This window comes from Pleuronectes platessa, chromosome 15 (assembly GCF_947347685.1).
Source record: "Pleuronectes platessa chromosome 15, fPlePla1.1, whole genome shotgun sequence".
Taxonomy (NCBI): Eukaryota; Metazoa; Chordata; class Actinopteri; order Pleuronectiformes; family Pleuronectidae; genus Pleuronectes; species Pleuronectes platessa.
The window spans coordinates 1,083,415-1,106,539 of NC_070640.1; the positions used below are offsets into that span (position 1 = coordinate 1,083,415).

Sequence of the window (23,125 nt, forward strand, 5' to 3'; positions counted from 1 at the left end):
TGCTGCAGCCTCCTCTTCCTCCTCCTGCTGCAGCCTCCTCTTCCTCCTCCTGCTGCAGCCTCCTCTTGCTGCAGCCTCCCTCTCTTCCTCGTTCTCCTCCTGCCTCTCGACTGGAGGTGATTTGGGGATAAAGGTCTGGAGGCTCCACTGGCAGCAGAAAGTGAACTGATGTGAATCTGCTGCTCAGGATCCAATGAGCTGAGACAAGTCATGTGATCAAGGTCAGAATTGTGAGATTTCCTCAAACCATGTAAACATTGAGGTGCGATGAAGGATCAACCTTCTGTCACATGATCAGAGCCCAAGCCTGAACCGCTCTATGTATCAATATTAATATAAACTATATATATATATTTATATATATATATTTATATATATATAGTATATATTTTTTTTATGTAATTTTATTCTTATATACCAGTTCCAAAAAAAAGGCGTCATGGCGGAGCGTTATGGAAGAACGCAACAGGAAGTCGCCAATTTTTGACGTTACACGTTCGATCATATCAACTTTAAATGACGTCATCTCAACAACGTAGAGACTCAAACTAGGTGGCGTTTGATTACACGCCATCAAAACACGAGGTTGTCGAATCTGTGTGATGTCACAGTGTGTGTGTGTGTGTGTGTGTGTGTGTGTGAGTGTGTGTGTGTGTGTGTGTGTGTCTTCGATGTTGCACAGATGAGAGATTTATTCGATCTGAACCGAAACAAGAGATTCTGTTTCTGACCTGAACAGATCACAGATCAGTGTGTGCGCAGTGACACTGACACGCTGCACGTGGCTGGACTGTGATGCGTGAGTAGTGGCCGTGGTTCGCAGCCGTTTCTGCCGGTCCCCCCCCCCCATCTTCGGCCTAATCAGGTCCCGAGTTCTGTTCGCAGCCCGAGTTGTGTTTCAGTAACAGTACAACAACAGTGCAACACTACCATCTGGTGGACAGATGCCGAAACTGTAGAAACAGTGTGTCTAACAATTACTATAATAACAATAATATCTATCTTCTTACAACATATTTAATAAGGGCCCGAGCACCAAACAGTGGGAGGACCTATTGAAATTGTAAGGATTCTTATTATTCTTATTATTATTTCTCAACAGATGAAGGGTCTTATTGAGGCTCAACGTGTTCAAATCGATACCATATTTTACTGACAATTAACGTATTCTCGACTCATTTTAAATGGGCGTGGCTTAATGGCTCAACAGCGCCACCTGGAACGCAGCCTCCGAGTTCACATTGACCGATCTTCACGGAAAATGGATACACAAGTGTATCACAAAAAAGTATCATTATGAAAAACGCAACAGGAAGTCCGCCATTTTGGATTTAGTGGCCATTTTTCACATGTTCACTTTGAAGAACTTGTCCCAGGGCTTTCATCAGATCAACTTCACATTGAGATGAGTGTCATCTCAACAAGACAGAGATAAAAACTAAAACAAAGAACTTACTGATGTCTGTCAATTCATATTGAGACACAACTTTACTTCATGATTAATAGTATAATAATAATTTTTAAAGTGTACGTTACACAGTGTGACCGTGGCGTGAAATTTTGATGATAAATTTCCTGTCCAAATTGACATTTCCTCAAACCATGTAAACATTGAGGTGTGGTGAAGGATCGACTTTCGCCAAACGAGACGATGTTGTCATAACTCCACTCTGAATTGTCCTATCACCACAAAACTTCTGTCACATGATCAGAGACTAAGCCTGAACAGCTCTATGTGTCAATATTTCCTCAGTGTCATAGCGCCACCTACTGATTCGCCATGAAACAGGAACTACTTTGTAAATCCACTCTGCATTATCCAACCGGCTCCGAACTACTGACCTATGATCTCAATCCTGACCTGAGCAGCTCCATATATTAACATCAGTGCAGGGTCATAGCGCCACCTACTGATCAGTGTGAAAAGGAATTTGTGGTAACATTGTCCAATTGACACAAAATCGCTCACACTACTTCAGAGCAGCTACTTGAACAGATCTGTATGTCTGTGTGTAATACTAGTGATGATGCCACCTACTGGCAACAGGAAGTAAGCTTTGTTTTACAACTTTCACTGGATGTTGAGCAATAAGCAAGCAAGGATCCACATCTTCTGACGGACGCAGGAAGTGAAGCGTTCATCGTTTTCCGACGCAGAGACGTTAGCTTGGTCATCGATCGCTCTCCACCGACTGCAACAGACTTCAAAATCCATGTGCTCGGGCCCGTTAGTGCTACAGCCTAGCCCTAGTGCTGTTACTATAATTCTAAAATACGTATTCATTTATTTGTAATCTGCTTATTAATATTAGGAATTATGAAAAGATAGTTTTACAGGAAGCCATTCAAACCACTTCAACAATCTAACGAGTGGAAACTGGAAGTTATTGTTCTGCTTCAGTTCACTGATGAAATGATTTAACGATTAATTGTGATTTCTCTGAAGTTTCTTGTTGAACTTTTTCTCTTGTTGTTTAAATGTATAAACGCAGGGACGAGGGCAAAGGGAAATAGGTACAAAAATAAAAGTATTGTATATTTTAAAAGTGTTTATTAAATAGAATGCAATACTTGACTTTTACTTGTAAGAGATTACTTATATACTGGAATACTGCTACTTTAGCTTGAGCAACTAATTTGAATTCACTAAGAAGTTAATTTGAGTACTTTTGACCTGTATCAGATTACATTCGTAATTTTTTACCTGTATCAGAGTACTTTTGTACATTTTATACATTTTGAGTACTTAAACCCGCCAGGGTGATGAAAACTTTTTAACCTGTATCAGAATACTTGTAATACATTGTGGTATTTGTTTCTTTTGACCTGTGTTATAGTACTTTAATGTTTTTTTAAAACCTGATTACCTTTAGGCCTGTTTTATATTATATTTGTAAATCTTTACATGTATCAGAGAACTGAAGTACTTTTTGACCTATTTCAGAGTACTTTATGACCTTAACCCATAAACTGTATATAAAACCTTAACCTGTATCAGAGTACTTACTACTAACTGTGGTTTTAGTACTTTATGGTCAGTATTTGATTACATTTGTACTTCTTACTTGCATCAAAGTAATACAGTACTTTTTTATACATATTAGATTACCTAAGGACCTTAACCTGTATCAGAGTAGTTGTGCTGTACTGTAGTAATAGTACTTTTTGGTCAGTATCAGATTACATCAGTAATTTCTACTTGTAATTTACAACTTTTTGAACTTAATCAGAGTACATTAGCCCCCCCCTGTTTTAAAGTATTTCTTCAGTATTTTTGAACCACTTCCGGTTTGTACTTGTAAAGGTACTGTGTATGAATGACTAATAGTATATTTTACTAAAATGAAAAAACTTCTTCTTGTTCTGCTGGCAGCTAAGTCCCGCCCTGAGGCTCCGTCAGGCGGAAGTACGTCACAGTAGCTACAGATGCTCGCGCTGCTGATTCTCAGAGTTTAACGTGAAGTTTCAAACTTTGATCTTTAGCTAATTTCACTGAGGAAGAGGAGGAGGAGGAGGAGGAAGAGGAGGAGGAGGAGGAAGAAGAAGAAGAGGAGGAGGAAGAGGAAGAGGGGGAAAGAATAGAACCAGCAGGAGGAGGACTGGGTTTTATTTTTTTATTTTTTAAACACCGCCCCCCTCTGCCTCTGTGGTGCGTTTGTTTGTGTGTCGGCGAGTCCCGGCGGTGTAACCGGAGAGGGGCCTGACGGAGGGAATGCAGGACGGCAATGGAGCACAATGTAATCCAGGTAAAGTCCGGCTCCTTTCTACCTCCACGCCGCCGTGCGTCGCCTCCCGGCCCGGGCTCTGCGCGCTGCGGCCGGGGGGACAGCCTCACCGTGTGTCGCCCTGAACCGGGGCCGAGCGGCTCGGTCCGCTCGCTTCACGCGTCGCATCGGTTGTTTCCACCGGAGAGTTTGACTCTGACCGCAATTAGAACTTTATTCAACTTTCCCCTCCGCGGCTCTGCGGAGCCACCGGCCCCGCGGGGGGAGCCGCCGTCTGCGGGGGCTGCGGGGGAGCGGGCGGCGGTGACACCGAGCGGCGCCTCCTGCCTTACCGGAGCCTGGCTCGTTAAATCCCGGTCTGATATTTCTGATATTGTCGGTGTGTTAATGAATCATTTCTTTGTGCGAGTGTCGAGTCGAACAGGGAGCTTCACCTCCGGCTCCCAACCCCCACCCGCCCCGGAGTCCTCCATGAGAGCCGAATAAAATTATAATGTAAAGGCCTGTGTGTGTCCGTGTGTGTGTGTCCGTGAAAATATCACGAAACTTTTCAGCAGCCTCCAAAAAAAAAAAAAATGTCGCATCGCCCGATTGGACGCGTTCGATTCAGAATCAGATTTAACGTGAAGCAGCAGATCTGTGTCGTCGAGCTCTTCTTCTGCTTTCTGAGGAAACATATTCATATTATTATCAAATCCTCGCTCACATTCAACAACCGACATTTTGTCTCCGCAGCAATTACCTCACTTCAAACAGGAATGTTGATATTGTGTGTGTTTGTGTCGTGTGTGTGTGTGTGAAGGGTAAATGTGGAGTTTTTTTGTACTTGAAATATGGAGGATATTAAAACCCTGCTTCAAAACCCAGGAAACATCCAGAGGACACTCACAGACAGACACACACTCAGAGAGACACACAGACACACACATTTTTATTTTCAGTCGATATAAAAGCCTCCAAGTCTTTTATTTTGACATAAATCCTAAGTATTTAGTGTGTTTGTGTTTTTATTCGAAATGAAAGCTTTTATTTTGACATAAATCCTCATTTTATGTCAAATTAAAATCTTTTATTTCGACTAATTAACACATACACAACAAATATGGAGGATTTTGTAAGAATAAAGGCTTTTATCCAAACAGAAATCCTCCATATTTGGGGTTTTTTGTTGACATAGGTTTATTTTTTGAATAAATTATCGATATTTAGGGTGTGTTTTATAGTTCAGATAAAAGCTTTTATTTTGACACAAATCAAAAATTTCTAGCAACTACAATGCTTTTATTGTGATATAAATATATATATATATCAGAAGTGAAATCTCTATAATGTGGGAATGTGTGTTTCTAGTTGCTATAAATGCTTTTATTTTGACATGAATTCAATTTTTCTGTCAAATTAAAAGCTTATCTCGAAAGAAATCCTTCATATTCAGCAGTTGTTTTTTTTAGTCGCTATATAAGCTTTTATTTTGACAGAAATCCTCCATATTAGCTGGGTGTGTCTGTGTCGTACTTGTCTGTGTATATTTGAATATGATAAAATTCAGTTTTAAATATTAATTTACTGCAGCATTATGTTGTTTTTCTACCCCCCCTCCCCCCCAGTGGTGAACTTGTGAGCATTTTGAATAACAGGATATACCCAAGGTCAATAATACTGAGAGGCTGTGTTACAATTTTATTTATTCAGTTGTTGTTTAAAGGAAGAAACATTTGTATTATCAGTAGTTTTTGTCTCTCTTCCTTCCTGTGTTTGAAAAAATCTTAGTCCCAGAAATATCATGAGAACTGACGTAGGCAGGCTGCAGATTAAGGGTTTCCATTTTAAATTCCTGTGTATACGTGTGTGTGTGAGTGTGTGAGTCTGTGTGTGTTCACATTTTAAACAGAGGCCTGCTGCTGCTGCGTCGTCGTCTCACTGCTCAGATTATATTATGTGGCTTTTATTTTCCTGCCTGCTCAGCCCTGCCTCATTTCCACCACTAGGCTGGAGCACAGCCCTCCCCCCCGCACCAGGAGAGACAGCCTCGCTCACGTTCATACAATGTGCTACAGCAGATATTAATGTGTTTATTACACTGCACCGGCTCCATTCATCATATGTTCTCACTACTGTATGTCTCAGTGTGAGGATGTGTCTGTGTCGGACACATTCACTCTGTTGTAGTTCACCCTCGTGTTCTTATGCTCTCATTAATATATTGTATATTAAGAGCATTAATGGATTAATCTATGGACACAGCATGTTTTAGTACTTTATTACTTTTATAGCTCGTTTGAAATGAATATTCTCTGTCAACTGTCAGTTTACGTTGTGAGAGAGTTGTTATTCTTTCTCAGTGTCTATAAATAACTGGAGCTCAATCAATAAATGGATTAATCAGAGGACAGTAGATAACAGAGCACCAACGGACTTTGAGAGTAAAAAATACAAAATGCTGATATTTTAGTCAGTTATTTTTAGTTATAAATTGTCAATATTTCCTAAGATGTTTTCAAACCTCAAATGGATTTGAGAATTGATATTTTACTGTTACGAACACACACTTTATTATAAATAACTGTAATTGACGACACAAATACATAGAGGATTGTATTCAGAGACTTTATGTCTTCTTGCTGAAATTAAACCACAACATTACATAAATATACATATTCCTGTAGGGGGCGACATTGAGTCCACAGATTATTTAACTTTATCTTCTCTGCTTCTTTGTTCCGGTCAAATTCCAAAAGAAACGTGTTTCATATTTTTATATTAATCAGCTTATGATTAAAACTTGCACTATAAAATCCAATAAAATTCTTGCCTTGTAAATGTACATTTACATTGTTTAAATGATAAAATATCTAATACTGCTATAACATTCAAATAGCTGTTTCATATTTATAAACTATAAACCGATGTGTAAGATTTGTCCGGATAAAGTCTGTTACGTCTTATATAGAACAACATAATCCTTAAAAACATCTCTAATGCTGCTGTAACATTCCTGCAGGGTTTGTGTGTGAACTTTATTCTGCACAACAATAAGTTGTTTCAAATCTTATTTATCGGTTTTCTAGTTTAGCTCCTCAGCTTTCCGTTTCTTTACTTTCTTTCATTCTTCATTTCTAGTTCCTGTTTTTATTATTCTCTTGTTATCTTATAAGACATTTCAGAACATTAACATATGAAGAATTTACCTGACAATGAATCTGATTGTAGTATCCACTCAGACTATAAGTAAAAATACTTATACTATCTACTATTATGCTGTCTCATTGTTTGACCTGAATAATAAACCTGTTCTACTGACATTTTAAAGGCTAAACTCAACCTCACTATAGCCTAACTTATAGTTTTCCTGGTGTCATATCTGGTTTAACACTTTGGAGATAAATCTTTAATTTCCTCTACTTTGTAATCAAATATATGATATGTGTGAGATAATATTCCTAAAATAGATCTACAAAGTACCTGCAGTACGACACATCGTGTCAAAGGCCCAGCTGGAATTTCACTGAACATTTTATTCAATCATTCATTGTCGTATAAAACTTTAAACTTCTCCTCGTATTATTCATGCTTAAAAGCGTCCTATTTATCTATAGTTGTCAATTCTGACCTAAACTTTATCATAATAACTGAATCAATCTGTATTGTTGTCAGGAAGCAGTGCTTCTAATTTTTGTTCATATAAATAACTATTAAATGGTATAATATAACTCAGTAGGGCATGTTTACAGTTTATGTTTATAGATAATATTTTACATACAAAATATCTGAAGCCCTTAATGTGACTCGGTGTTAAATTTGTGGGGTTATAATGTAAATATGACAAATATATCTTGGTATGTATAGTTTAAATGTTCCCCTGGGACTCTACAGTGAATTCTAATGATTATTTATGTAATATATTGTGTTAATATTGTTCCTGCAGCCGAGGTTCATGACTCTATCAGTGAGGAGTTTGTAATGCTCTTATAATCCTGCAGGACGAGGTCTGTGCTGATGAATGTGCTTTATTCAGTTCCTGTAGCAGGACGTACAGTAGAGTACGATTAACACGCAGCTGTGACCTTGTCGACTTTTATTACATATTTCATTATGTCTCTATGATAGTTCGCATAACTTATGCATCCGTGTTCCTCCCGGGACTCGGGATATGAAGCTTGTTGTTTTTAGTTTTTGTGTCGCACAGTGTTTCCCACAGGACGATGAAGTGTGTGTTTGTGTGTGTGTGTTTGTGATGCTCCACAGTAACGTCATTCAACGACGTGTCCCTGCAGTGTTTGTGTGGATTTTAGCAAATTCCCACTTGTTTGACTAGTGCAGGGATGATGTCTGTTTTCTGCTTTTTAAAAAATTGATCCTCGGCCTGCTGCAGCTCGTCTGCAGAGCTGCAGCGCGTGGGGGAGGGGGAGAAGGGTGTGTGTGCTGGGTTATGGGTTTTGGGTGGGGGAGGATCTGCTGGGTGGGGTGGGGGTTGTGGATGATCGACACAGGAGTGAGAATTTGAGAATTTTCTGCGTCCAGACGACAGGAGACGTCACAGCAGCTGCACGGTGACCACGCCGGAGGAAACACAGAATATTTATACATTTTTATTCTGTGAATCTCCACGTCCCGTCTATCATGAGCAAATGGATCACAGCTGCAGAGCCGACCACACCCTGAGCTCATACAGCAGGCCTTTTATTTCTTATGTATAATAAGCTCCTTGAATCTGCCTGGTTTATTTTAATTCAGTTAATATGAAGGAACCTCGAACTGCCCACGCTTCACCGTCAATGCACACGAGCCGCGGAGACGAGTTCACTGTCAAGGAAATAAATCAGGAACTAGTTTCATCTGCTGTGACGTGCCTGTGATTTACTTTGCTTTCCTGCTCAGATCCCCACAAACATTAAGACTTGACAGGATCAGTGGACTCATCAGCAAACAGGGAATTAATCAGTTCTATAATTGATTTAATTGAGGTATAAATCCCAAACTGTTCTGAATCCAGCTTCTGAAATCTGCCTCGTTTTCCACCTCAAGCTCAAACTATTGATCAACCCTTTTATTATGGATGATTCTTGAATGTTCTTGAATCTTTTATTTCTCTTTCTTTCTGTATTTTCTCCGGGTCGCTCTCCTTCTTGCAGCTGTGCGCTGGCGGATCATGTTTCATGTGGAGCGGCTGTAATTCGGTCTTTTCTCGCCTCCAGCAGCAAACAGAGGATCACAGAGCAGCGTGATGGATTCAGTATCACAAACCGACGCGTTCATAAAACTGGATCATCGAGTGTCTGATGTCGCACATGAAACTCTCCTTGATGTTGTCACCGTTTGTGATTCTAAGATTCAGTGACGCACCTGAATTTTCTTTTCTAGACAACGGATCCCAAACAATGAAGCAAAGATCCATCGAGTTTCCAAAAACAACTTGGACATGACAAAGATTAATCTGCAGTGGAAAATCATCCCGACTAAATCACAGGTTCCTCCTGCTCTTTGTTTGGAGCAAAGTTGTTTTTATAAAGTTTATGAAACAATTTTAAAAATTAAAACTGACTGTCAAGAAAGATGGACGACATGAAGGCTCCCAAAAGTGAAGCCCAATAATCTACATCGCCCCCTGGTTGTTGATCACAATATAGGTCATAACCCCCCCCCCCCCCTCCTCCAAGTTAGTAGATGGGATATGGACCAAACTAAGGCATCAAAGTAGATGATGCTGGTAGTAACACCTCATTGTAACTACCAGGTAACTTGGAGAGGACCTGTGTCTGAACCTTGTCCTCTCAGTACTGGGGTCCCTCAAGGTTCTGTCCTGGGTCCCCTCCTCTTCTCCCTCGGCTCTGTCATTCACTTACATGGCTTTTCCTACCACAGCTACGCTGATGACACCCAACTAATCCTCTCTTCTCCCCAATCTGAGACTCAGGTAGCAGCAGGAACCTCTGTCTGTCTGACACCCCCCCCCCCCCCCCCAAATCTACATCCAGGACATGGTCAAACATTACACCCCAGCCCGCTCACTCCGCTCTGCATCGGCCAATCAGCTGCTCCCTCACTGTGAGCTGCCACTCGAGAACATCACGACTCTTTTCCGTCCTGGTTCCTAAACGTTGGAACCGGCTCCACATCTTCCTCCAGACTAACGACTCCTCTCCTCAGACCCTCGGTTCAGAAGAGGATGTTTAATAACCACCTGAAAAAATATAAATCAATCTAACATGTTGCACTTTGCAGTTTGGCTTGATTCTCATATTGTGAGTCGCTCTGGATAAAAGCTTCAGCTCAATGTAATGTACCATAGTGATGTTACCATGGCAACCAAATTAAGTGCTTCATTTATTTCCTTCATTCAAACAGAAATACTTCTACCCCCCCCCCCCCCTCCCTCGTAAGAAGCTGTCTACAAACCAATCAGAGTCAAGTATAGGTAGGCTCCTCCCACGTAGGTGACGACCACAGGACGTGCGTATGTCAGACAGAATTCTTTTGTCCATAAATTACGATGAACTAACAGATCAGATGAAATATGGAACAAACGTGAAGCTTCAGATTCTCAGAGAGGAAACGACCTGAGTGCAGCGGATCGGTTCTGATTTGTTCTGTGGGAAACGTGACCTCGACACGAGCCAAATATTAATTATTAATTCACCCAACAATCTACTGATGGTATTTATTTACTCATGGAGGCGTTTTAACTCTGTGTGAGCGCCGTGAAAACAGGAAGCTGCTTTGTTTCGGTTTAATCGGCTTTTTTTTTTTCTTTCTTTCACATATTTAGACAGTGAAACTCTGGAGAAGATCTGTGACACAGTTGATTCATATCAGACGAGTTCGTGCACGTCTGAAGTTTCAGGCTCTTCTGATCACAGGTCGTCACTTTGTCAGAGGAACTCATTCAGTCACATCCTGAGTCGTGTCGGCTCCGACTCGGCTCCAGAGTGAGCAGTTAATTTTTAACACCTCCTCTCGGACTTGTTCAGAATGTTTCAGTATCTCTGAGAAGTGATTACACGTGAGAAAACGCTGCCTCGCTGCAAGATGGTGCAACTTCAGAGACGCTGATGCCAGAGGTGGAATTCTGAAACATTTATGGTTTTGAACACACCCAAGAAGAAGTGGGGGGGGGGGGGACGCGGCGAGAGCATCGAGGCCCTTTGATTTAAATTTAATAGTTTCATCGCTGAGGAATTTTCACTTTGTTCATATGTGGAAAAGCCAAACTGTGATGGGGACGTATTTAATCTGGTATTTAAGATTATTAAAATGTGAAGTGGTCAATGCAGAAACATCTGCGTCGAAAAGAGAGAACATATTGAGGAATATTAACATAATAATAATCATAATAATGATCCTTTAAAATGTAAATATTAAAAGTGCACAAACAAAACGACTCCTGCTTACGACACCAGATAAAAAGTGATGACGTTCGTGTGTTTTCTAAACAAAATGCAATTTATGTAATGTATAAAATGCTAAATAATAGAATCCTTGTTTTAAAACATAGTTTATAAAACTCACTGAACGAACCAGAAGAATCTTAGCTGCTCTGCTAAAGTGAAGCTGGTTCCATGTGTCCGATGTTAACCTGCAGCTCTGGAGTCTGGACTTGTTCTGGAGGTTCTGGAGGTTCTGGAGGTTCTGGAGGTTCTGGAGGTTCTGTGTGAGACTTAATGTCTGAGTCAGTCGCTCTCGAGTCAACTCAGCTTCTCTGACTCTGCTGAGATTTAACTGGACCTCACATTTCATTCCCGTCGTGGAAGTGAGAAGAACCCCGGTGTGTTCAGTTGTCTGAAGTCAGACTCTTGCCGGTGACCATGCTGTGATTGTGACGGATGGTTTCCTGTTGTCTCTCCCTCAGTGGTTGGGTGCTCCGTCCTGCCAGCGAGGCAGCTACGCCTTCTACAAGTCGGTGAGCAGCAGGGCTCAGCCCGACGGGCCGGTCCAGGTGTGGAGGCTCGGGGAGTTCTACCTGATCCGCTGTGGCCCTCAGGATCCCATGTGCATCGCTGAGGTGAGACACCTGCACATCTGGTTTTTTAAAGCTGCTTTTGAACTATAACTAACAAATTCAGTTTGAACATAACTCTCTGCTTTACACTTCCTCTCCACTACATTCCCAGATCAGTTTATTTATAAGTTGTCTTGTTGAAATCTGTCGAGACTTTCACAAACATATATCTGCGTTTACATTTGCTGATATAAAAACTTATTTGGCAGAATTCAACATGCTGAAGATATGTGCATTCATGTTTATATATTTGTAAATAAAAGTTAATTAATTTCATTTATAACAAAGTTTATAATAGAATCATTGACAAAATATATATACACACACACGCATATAATATATTTTTGGTATCAAAATGTTTACTCACTGATATTAGTATCAACACATCCATATCGCTCGGCTCTCCACATTTCAGAAGGAAATATTTTACTTAATTGACAGTTTCTTTGAATTTTCACTGACAAACATATTTTTTAATTCAACTTTTATTTTCAGTTCAGCTTGAGCCTTCTGCTGATGAATCAGTATTTTAACCAAAGTCATCATGTGCAGGTGACCTTACTGTGGGAGGACCAGACCCGGTCCCAGCTGGCCAGCACCAGACTCTACTTCCTGCCTGAAGACACACCGAAGGGCCGGACCGGGGAGCACGGAGAGGTGGGTCAGAGGTCAGAGGTCAGAGGTCAGGGACCCTGCTTCCTCATCTCTACAAATTGACAAACTAACACATTTAGGATTCTCTCTCTCTCTCCTCAGTCGAAATGATATTAATCAATCATCAGCTTTATAGATGATCAGTCAGTTATAATCAGTGAGTTGAGATGAACAGGGTCAGTTTCTGCCTCCACATGAGAATCACACTAATGTGTTGTCCACATGTAAATCACATGACTCGTCTGAAGACAAGTTTACCACATTTTGAACTTTATATTCCACAGTTGAAGTCTCTATTTCCAGCTTAAGATTTTCCTGGAGGAGAAATTTTTTTTCTGTTTCTATTCATGAGTCACTGCAGGAGTTTGTGAAACCATGGTCCGGTTTTATCTTTAGAAAAACTGCGACATTTCTTAACAGAGTTATTACAAACTCTCGTCAACAGTCATTTTCAATGTAACGTGTATATCGTGGATAAAGTATCACAGCCCGGGGAGGTGGAGGATTCATGGGGGGGGGGGGGGGGGGGGGGTGTCTGGTGTCATTGTGCATCAAGGTCCAAACAGGATCAGAGGCGACAAACTGGAATGGGAGGAGCCCTCAGAGACTGGAGCTGTAAACAGGGACTTAATCTAGAACCTCAGTGGAGCTCAGACCTCCAGCAACACACACACACACACACACACACACACACACACACACACTCCAAGAAGTCCTTCTAACATGTCTGATGCTTTTCACCATCATCCATGAACTATTCTTAGACATGACTCTACCTGTTGTTCAGGATGAGGTGTTGGCCGTGTCCAGGAAGATGGTGCTGCGGGTGGAGGACCTGGTGAAATGGGCGTGTCCTGAGCCGACCGGTCTGAGCAGCAGCTCCAAGCTGACGCCGCCCAGTGGAACCAACGGCCACAAACCTCCACCGAGCAGCGAGGGCGACGTCCACGCTTCACTGGACAAGAGCATCGAGCCGCTCACAGGAAAACCTGAGAGTAAGGACCACTGAGGCAACTGGTCAACTGACAAGTGCCGAGAACCAGTGATTACAAACAAGTTACTGATTTGATTCACTGGTGTTTGTTCTCAGACGTCCTGTTGGACCGTCAGAGCATCAAAGTGCTCAGCTTCCCTCAGTACTGCCGCTTCCGCTCGCTGCAGAGGCGTATCCAGGATGGAGCGAGGGGGCCGGGGCTGCAGGACCCCCACCTGCTGGCCCTGGGCAGCGTGAGGGCGCTGCCCGGCGTCCGGCTGATGTTCTGCAGGGACACGTTCAGCCACCCGACCCTGGAGGGCAGCGACAGCTTCTCCTGGCAGTTCAGTGAGTGTCTCAGAAACCACTGTGTCCGGTGTCTCCTCTCTTTCCTCTGGGTTTGGTCTCCTCCACCTCCAGAGGGAAGTGTCAGGCTCTTCAGCTGCTACATGCCTCACTCGCTCTGTGGAGCTTTCAAACGTGATGACATATCGATGCTGTGCTCACAACTCGTTTCTGCTTTAACAGACTGAACTTTTAAGAATGTAGTTATTGATCTTTAAAAAAAAAAACTACATCTTTCAAAATGAAACCAGCAGGTTGAAGAAGCAGCTTCTTAGAGATATCTGGAGTTTTGTTTTGATATGAAATTATAACGATTATAAAGTTGATTTCAGTGTGAGTGTAAAACGTTTTCTCAGAGTTACACAGTCAACACTGAAGTCGCAGCACGACAGGAACTGGATTAACGAGTTCGGTCTTTTTTTAACCAGGGCTGGTTCTTAATCTGTCAGCAGGAACCTCTGACACAGTTCAGCTGACTTGTGATCAACACTCTGTGTGATTGTCGCTTATTTCTCTTATTGTATTTCATTTGTTATAAATATAAATATATAAATACAGAGCATTCATTTTTTGTTCAATATTTAGAAACGATACCTTTTTATTGGATCTGATTGACCTTTTGTCTTTATCAGGTTTAATTTGTCAGATTCATAATCACCAGCTGAAGCTTCTCGTGATGTTTGTGGTGATTGAAAAACGAGGTCAATGAAACTCGATGTTCAGTTTGTGTTTCCATCTCCTGCTGTTCTGACTTTCAGGAGTTGTTCATGAAGTTGAACAGCAGGGGGCGCTGGATGGAAACATATCTAGTTTGGTGTTAATCTGTAAAGAAGGAGACGGACAAAGACACTTATTAATGTCACTCAGGAAAATGTATTTCTTTTGAAACTACTATTCTTTGTGTTCTGCAGGATGTCCGTCTCTCAGTCTGCGAGGTCGACCTCGTAAGAGGAGAGGTCGCGACGGCAGCGACTCGCCGAACTCCAGCCAATCAGAGTCCTGGCTTGAGAGGATGAAGGTTGGTCCTATCTGAAATTATATGAAGCTGTTTAATGTCCTGGTGTGTTATTACAGTTCATAATCAGACTCTGGATCTGCCGCCTCTGTTAGAAGCGGAGGATTAAATCATATTAACGACCTAAGATCTGAATTGAAAGAGGAGAACTCATGTCCTGGTCTCTGTCTCAGGAGAACGTGATGGGCAGCGTGGAGGTCGGCTGCGAGGGCGACTGGCTCCCTCACCCCGAGGAGCAGCTGTTCCTGGATCAGCTCCACGCCTTCATGGAGCGTCAAGGCTCGCCCATCCACAAGGTCCCCAACCTCGGCTTCAAGAAGAGTGAGTCTCTCAGGGTCTCGTCCCAGAGTTCAGACGCCTCGCATCAGTCTCAAGGTTCATTGGAGCAAAGAGGAGAAAGAATCTGAACGGTTTTGAGAACAAGAAATTAATTTTTCTTATGAACAATTTCCCATTTTTACTAAAGGTTATTGATCTGAAGACAAAAAGATAATCTCTTTCTTTCTTTGATTGTTTGGACATTTAAGAAGGTTGCTGGTTTGATTCCGTCCTTCAGGCTCTGATCAATTTGCGTCAGGGATTTTTTCTTTTACAGAAACTCGTGACAGTTACAGATTTAAAACCTGAAACACATTTTTTATAATTGGATGAAAAATCTATTTTAAAAGGACATAATGTGTTTTAATGATTTGAACCAAATTCAATTTCAACCGCTGCCGAGAGAAAACATGTTGACAACTTTACATTTAGATTCTCTTTGCTTTTAATCCGATAAGATATAGTAAAAAAGTTGTTTTGCCTGTTTGTTTTAAAGCTGGAGAGAATTTAGTTTGATCGTTGAGTCGAAGTCTGTTTATCAGTCACATGACTTGTGTTGTGATTTTCTCCCTGTTTGATATTTGCATGTTCTCTGCTCCTGTCCCCAGTCGACCTCTTCCTCATGTACTCTGTGGTCAAACGGCTCGGTGGCTACAAAAAGGTGAGTTCATCCAAATCGTATTCAAAGCAACTGTTGACATTTTGGAACAAGTGAAAATCACATCTGATTTTTGATTTGGCTCAAGCACCAATAGAAACTCGGCTTCAGGCAGGTGGGGGGGCTGATTGTGTTGGTGCAGACAAAATACTCCACGTTGTTGTGATGGAGCGACCGAAACACAAAATTACATTCACACAATCCAAGAACAAGGAACCGACAACACCGTGTCAGGTGATCAGTTAATACTTAATAAGTCTAATGAAATTAAACTTTATGAAACCTCTGTTTCTCTCAGGTGACGATGGACAGACTCTGGAAAATCGTGTATAATGAGTTGGGAGGATGCGCCGGCAGCACCAGCGCCGCCACGTGCACCAGAAGACACTACGAGAGGTACACATGCACACACACACACATGCACTCACACACACACACACACACACACACACAGCAGTGGTTCACGTCTCACTGTGACTCTCTCTCTCTCAGGTTGATGCTTCCTTATGAAGAGCATCTCAGAGTAGGAGGAATTGAGTTTAAAATCCCAGAATCCCCCACTCCTCCGAAACCCCGAGGCATCAGAGGACGGAAACCACTTCAGAGAGGAAGGAAACCAGGACCCAAAGCAAAGGAGAAGATCACAACCTCCACTTCTCCAACTGTTCCTCTTCCTCGTCTTCCTCCTCTTGCTCATAATGTAAGTGACATAGCAGCTGGCTTAAAACTCCTTAAAGTTCCTTAAAGTTTAGATCTTCATTTGTCCACCGGCGACGAGCAGCTGAAGTCTGTTTGTCCATCACACGTTCGTGAGCGTGATATTTCTGGATATTTGTTTGAATTTGGTGTAAACGTCATCTTCCTCTTCCTCTTCCTCTCTGAGCAGAACCTGAGCCCGAATGGCTCCGTGCTGGTGAAGAGGGGCCGAGGCCGACCGAAGGGAACACGCAACAAGGCCACGCTGATGGCTCAGGCCAAGCTGCTGGCGCTGCAGCAACCCAAACCCAAAGCTGCAGCAGAGACGCTGCTGCTTCAGGCCAAAGGCAGAGAGGCAGCGACCCTCAGCACCACACACAGGGTGAGGATCATCCCACTGGGCACCACCACCACCCACCCAGTGGATACACTCAGTCCTGTGACTATGGCCGGGCGGAGCTTCCAGTCAAAGTTGTTTAAATAACTCTTAACTGATGTGAAGTCTATTAACTGATGAACATATATTTAATCACGTCCCTGAGATCATTAAGATTCAAATGAAATGTGAGATTCATCAGATTTGGTTTGAATCCAACACGTCAGTAACGTTTCTCTTCTTCTCTCCTGCTGCAGACGTCCATCCTGCCCATCAACATGCCCCTGACCCCCGACCTCTCCCCCCTGTCGGCCCCCTTCCTCCACATCCAGCCCAGCCCGAAGGAGCTGAACTCGGACAGAGGAGAGTCCGCGGCTCCTCCCCCCACCGTCCTCCTCGCCACTCTTCCTCGCCACTTTGTGGGAGGATCGCTGGGCGGCTTCAGCCCCATCAAGGGGATGTGTCCTCTGGACATCTTCAGGAACCACATCAGCCTTCAGAGGGCCCCGGAGAGCCCGGCGCTGACGCCTCAGGACCCGGCCCAGCACCACACCACCATCTTCACCCTGCAGCCCAAAAGTGGAAGCCCGGACACGCCCCATCCCAGTGGGGACCAGCTTCAGCCGCACCCTGGCCACCAGCACCACAACCGCTGCTCGGGGTGCACCGTGGACGACGGAGCCCAGAGGGGGGGCAGCCGGGACGCCAGGAGCCGGCCCCAGCTGCCTCCTCTCCGGGTCCTGCCTCTCAACCTGGACTGCAGCGTTCAGGTGTGTCAGCTGATGAGGACTCGCCGTCTGGACTCGTCACAGCTGCAGACCTTCACCCGCCGCCTGTCCGAGGCCCTGTCCCAGGACCTGAGCGCCAAGCCCCCCTGCTCTCCCATCACCCCTCCCCCCGAGCAGGCGCTGCCCCTCAACCTCAGCAAGCGTTTTCCGGTCAAGAGACCCAGTACTGAGGGGCCGGACCAGTTCAGAGCTGGAAGCAATGGAGACACGGACCAGACGTTGTCCAAGAGGCCCAGAGCGAGCTGCACGGAGCCGGCTGAGGACGCCACGCTGGGGGGGAGGTCCAGCTCTGCAGGAGGAGAAGAGACAGATGAGGAGGCAAAGAACCAGGAGGAGCCTGCAGACCTGAGCTCGCCGAGCAGGATCAGGGCCTTCCTGCTCGGGCTGCCTCCCTTCCAGGTGAAACTGGAGGAGGATCTGAACGGGACAATGTTCGGGAAGTTCCTTCCTCCGGGATCCAACAGCGACGCCCAGAGGACTGAGACGGAGAAACTGGAGGGAGGAGTGGTTGTAAAGAAAGAAGTGAAGAAGGAGGCGGAGCTGGTGGTCGACCTGGAGCGACACGAAAACAACAACATACAGACGTCTGAGCAGGAGGAGACAGGCCACGCCCACTGCTCCGGCCCCGTGGAGCTGATGAGGGCGGGGCCTTCAAACGCTGACACACACTGTTTCTAGCATCACTTGCTCTGTGGGAATATCAAACAGGAAACTCGCCCACCGGTCGGGGATCCACTTGTTCTTGGATCTCGTTCTCTTGTGTGAAGCTGACGTTGACTCGAGGACGCAGAGCGAGGACGTCTCACGAGAGCGTCTGGACTCGACTTCTCCGTTTCCTCTCCGGTTTTTCTCTGTGGTTTCTTTGATTGAACTTTGCAGAGGAAATTCATGACAATCACAAATCAGCTTCTCCTCGTCTGGTCGTTCCGTCTCGTCAAAAGAAAAGAGAGAGAGCGAGAGAGAGCGAGAGAGAGAGAGAGACTCTTTAACAAACACTGCCATAACACGACTCTCCATGACACTAACTCCACTGTTCCATGTTAGGGTGAAATATTGAATAAGATCCATGATACTTAAAATTAAAGTCAATATTGCATATATGGGTGATGCTATGCATCAATACGTCATAATGAGCATCTAGAGTGTACTGTAGTTCGCTAGTTTCATTTTTAAATTGTACTCTACTTCTGTAGAGAGATAGTTATTTTCTGATAAAGTGTTGTGAGCGAGGAGCTCGTCGTCTTCACGTTATAACTCGTTCAGTGAAGCGTTTATATTCCTGCTCCTCGTTCAAACGATATAAACCTTTCTTACACACACGTGCCTTAAAACGACCAGCGACCGCTTCGCCCGCCGGCGTCACTCATCCTCTTAAAGTGATACCTTGATGTGTCCACCCGTCAGCTGCACCTCGTCTGGAAACACCAGCCTGTTTCTAACCAATCACATGAGGCGCTCGTCAGTAAAAACAGCCAATCAAATCTGAAACTCTCCAATCACAACATTCTCTGATCTCCTGATCTCCGATCTGAGCTCGAACACGTCGAGGTTCGATACCCGGCCCTGTCAGCATCGTGTGGACCACAGCGTTAGCGGCTGCTGAGGAGATCGCACATGAACACGTAGCCCAACGTTCAGACTACCTCAGGTTCTTCAAGAGGAAGATGGTTCCACCAGCGTCTGTCAGGGGGCGGAGCCTGGGCTGTAAACACAGTCAGACATGGCGTGAAAAGAGAAGGGGGGGGGGGGGGGGGGTGATCCTGATAATTGATGGAAACAACAAACTGTAAATACAGATGACAACACGTCTCCACTTCCTCCTGACAGCCACCAGGGGGTGCACAGTCAGATGTGATTTGTTGACGATAGAAACAAAATGGAGTAAACGTGTGAATCTGGACTCGTAACGTTCGTTTGTATTATTACGATCTTTTTGACGTCTCATCAGTTTCACCGTCGGACAGTTCGTCTCGGTGAAGGGAAACTACGCTGCTACGCCACGTATGCTACTTCTTTAGACCGTACCAGGCTAACGGTTTCCCCCTGTTTCCACTCTTTGTGCTAAGCTAATGCCGCTGAGATCCGATTATTCCGTCTGATGTTCACGTGAGTTTATGCAACGTTCAGATACAGATTGTTCGTCTATGTCGGGTGAAACTGAAGAATCAAACCTGCAGCTTCTCTCCACTTTAACTCACGCGTTCCTCACGTCATCAGCTGAGCCTCCTTCCTCGTTAGTGCCAACTCGCCGACCCGCTGAAGGAACTCAAACGTCAAGGTATCTCTTTACTCGCAGCCTTTCCCTTCGACTCGTCTGTTTTCACGACGGTTCAGATTTGCACACCTACTGTACCCGTTCGCTTCATTTGGTATTTTTACATATTTATATCTGCCATGTTTTTTTTTTTTGTTTATTTCCTTCTTGCCAATGTTTCATTTGACCAGAGCAGTGGAATCGACCATGACACCGAAAGCAACTGGTGCTGTTTCTTCTTAGTTCTGTCGCCATATTGTTGTTTATGTTTTTGTTTTGTTGACGAAGCTGCGAAGAGTTTTCACGACAGCGAGTCAATAAATCTACTCAAACCTCTGAGCAGATACATTTTTTGTTTAGAGTTCAAACAAATAATTTTAAAGAATTTAATTACAAAGACGTCGCAACTTGTTATGAAAGAATTTGTCGTTTTTAGTTTTGTTCGTCTGAACGAAGATTAAAACGTCACCGATTCACCAAAGTACCAAAACAACCAGGAAAACAAACAACGTCTCTGAAGTCCGTTAACGTCACAATAATAATAATTCCGTTAATTTAAGACAAGTCACTTTCCGTGGTTAGTTTTTTTTTCTCTGCAAATAAAGATGGACGACACGTCTCCTCCTCTGTGCAGCCTGAGCTGTCAATCAAACAGCTCAGCTTGTTCTTATATCATCAATCAAACCAAACTGATCAGAAACAACATCTTTGACAAACGTTTATTTAATTTGGTCCATGTCTCATCTACTAACATGGAGGAGGTTTATGACCTATACTGCAGCCAGCCACCAGGGGGCGGTCCAGATCCTGTGGCTCCTGTCGAGCTGTCACGTCGTCCATCTTTATTTACAGGATATGTGACAAACTCTTAAAATCTTAAACACGTTGACGTTCGATCAAAGTCTTTGTTTCCTCTTCCTGCGTCGTGTGAAGTCGTCTCGTTACAAACCTGCGTGATTAGAGTTCTGAACGTTCACACCTGAGGCGTCGCCATCTTGACGAGGAGGAGGCGGCTCGACGCACGAGAGCTGAACGAGCGTCGTGTTGAACGTTCTTCAACTTCACAGGAAGTGTGTGATTCTGTCGGTTGAGCTCTTTTCTCTCTTCAACGTTCCGACCAATGAGAATTTAAAGAGCTAGTGACGCAGATCCCCCCCCCCCAGCCTTCAAACAGCTGTAAACATGTAGGAACCTTTTGGTTGGTTCGCTCTGAAGCTTCAGTCAAACCTCAGCTCCTGATTCTCCTCGACCATAAACCTGTTTTATTTTCATTTCCATGCATGTGTCTTTATGCTAATGACGTTGTGTCTTTAACGTTACGACGTTGTGTCTTTATTTTAACGATGTCATGTCTCTTAACGACGTTCGGTCGTTGTCGGGTGAAAGCGCAGCGGCGTCATGTAACATGGGCGGGGGGGTAGAGTAGAGATGTTGAACCAGGACCACGAGAGATGAAACTTTTCTTTCTCTTCTTGTTTCTGGTTATTTAAGCTTTAGTTTTTTCAAGTTTTCTTTTAGTTTAAAATGTTTTTGTTCAAATTTAAACGTTTACATTTGTTATGCATGTTGGACACATTTGTTCTCTCCAGTGTTTTGCACACGACTTCAGTCCTGAACACCACCGCTCGTCCGTGTGAGGACTTTGAATCAAGTGCCTGATCTTTACACGTCAGTTACATTGGCTGGTTCGCCCTTCGTGCCACCTCGACTTGAACAGCGCCCCCTGCTGTTGCACCTGTGTTGAACTGAAAGCGTCACGGCAGATTTCAGCAGGACGGAGCAAACTGGACCTAAAGGACTCGAGGACCTAGCGAGCGAGTTGCTGTGATGTCAGTGTTTGACATCCGAAAAGAGAAATGATCAAATAAGGAAGAGGCCACGTGTGACATTTTAACAGCTGTGAACGGTGGAAGTTACATTTTTACATGTTGAGCTTCTGTTTGTGTTGACAAGTGAATCTGGATCATTTCAGTTCAGAAAATATAAAAATAACTGCCTGTACAAACGATTGGAATAATTCTGATGTTTGTGATTCTGTTGATCAGTGGAGATCAGTCCGAGTAGAACGATTAGTTTCATTGAATCTGAGGAAGTTTATTCTTTAAGCTTCTGAGCAGCCATCCAAAGATTCTCTGTTAAAATAAAGACAAATTCACTTTAGTCCTACATTTGAATTTTGTAAATTTTAACCCTTGAGTGCGTTGTTAAATTTAACAAATTGAAAATATTGTGGATGAATCTTCTGTCTCTCAGTTTTGTAATCTGAATAATTCAGGATCGTTTTCAGGATTTAAATTGGATTTATTCACATTTTTTGTATAAAAGAATTTAGATTTTCTTTCTCTCTACTGATCAATAACGAATAATTTCCGCTCTAAGACATAACTGTTCTTTGGAGGCAGCAGAGGTGGTTTGTGGGAAATGTAGTCTCCGTTAGCTGAGCGCGTCTCAGTGACGTTCAGATGTTAAAATGTTTCACGTGGCTCTTTTCCGAACTGTTGGATGTGAACAATCGATGAATGTCTCCGTCACATCTTCCTTTGATCTGCTTTGATCTCAGCGTCATTGCCTCATGTGTTCGTTTTTTTTCTCCATGAAACAAAAACTCAGATCAACGTTCGGACGCAGTCGGAGCCAAAGAGACGAACTCTTCTGTGACTCACGGTTTAACTCGGTGTCGAGCGACGCTCTGTTCGTGCGTCTGTGTGATTTGATTGGTTCACGTCTGCAGCACAAACTCAAGTTCCACTGTTTGTAAAAGAGATGAACGGCTGCAGTGTCAGGTACCATTCCATTTTAACACTGTATATTTATAATAAAAGTTATCTGGTTATAAATGATGAGACTCCTGTTTATATTTCTCACTTCACTCAAACTGGTTTCTTCTTATTTTTCTACAAAACTGATCAAAAAAAACTGTCATTTTAATGTTTCGTGTTTGTCAGGTTTGTTTTGCTAAAACAAATATTTTACTGGGGAAGATTTGTTTTTATATGAAACGTTGAAAAAGGAAATTATTTAAAAGTTGGGACTGTCAAAATAAGATGAATGAATTGTTTAGACTCAATATAAAAGCATTTGAAGAAATGGAAATTTTAATCTTTTTTTAAATTCATAGCTACCTTGTGAAATAAAGAATAAAGTTATAATTTGAGTCACAAATGATAAGATTGTAATTTTATGAGCCACAGTATTGTGTTTAGTTATATGAAGAAAGTCAATATATTCCTAAAATATATAATTCTTATTTTATCAGTATCACTCATCTCCTGTAGTTCTTCAAACTGAACACTAGAGAGCAGCACAACCTGATCACTGATGAGAAAC

The 23,125-nt window shown here is 43.2% G+C and overlaps 1 protein-coding gene across 1 annotated transcript; it reads left to right on the forward strand.

Annotated features, from left to right (window-relative positions):
- The first annotated feature begins 3,412 nt into the window (after positions 1 to 3,412).
- Positions 3,413 to 22,636, forward strand: zgc:77151 (uncharacterized protein LOC337153 homolog). Its single transcript, XM_053441936.1, has 12 exons — positions 3,413 to 3,746; positions 11,572 to 11,724; positions 12,274 to 12,378; positions 13,163 to 13,370; positions 13,466 to 13,696; positions 14,605 to 14,711; positions 14,882 to 15,029; positions 15,635 to 15,687; positions 15,983 to 16,080; positions 16,177 to 16,384; positions 16,571 to 16,762; positions 17,014 to 22,636. The coding sequence occupies exons 1-12, from the start codon at positions 3,726 to 3,728 to the stop codon at positions 18,220 to 18,222; spliced, it is 2,733 nt and encodes a 910-aa protein (XP_053297911.1). The 5' UTR covers positions 3,413 to 3,725; the 3' UTR covers positions 18,223 to 22,636.
- Positions 22,637 to 23,125: the final 489 nt, after the last annotated feature.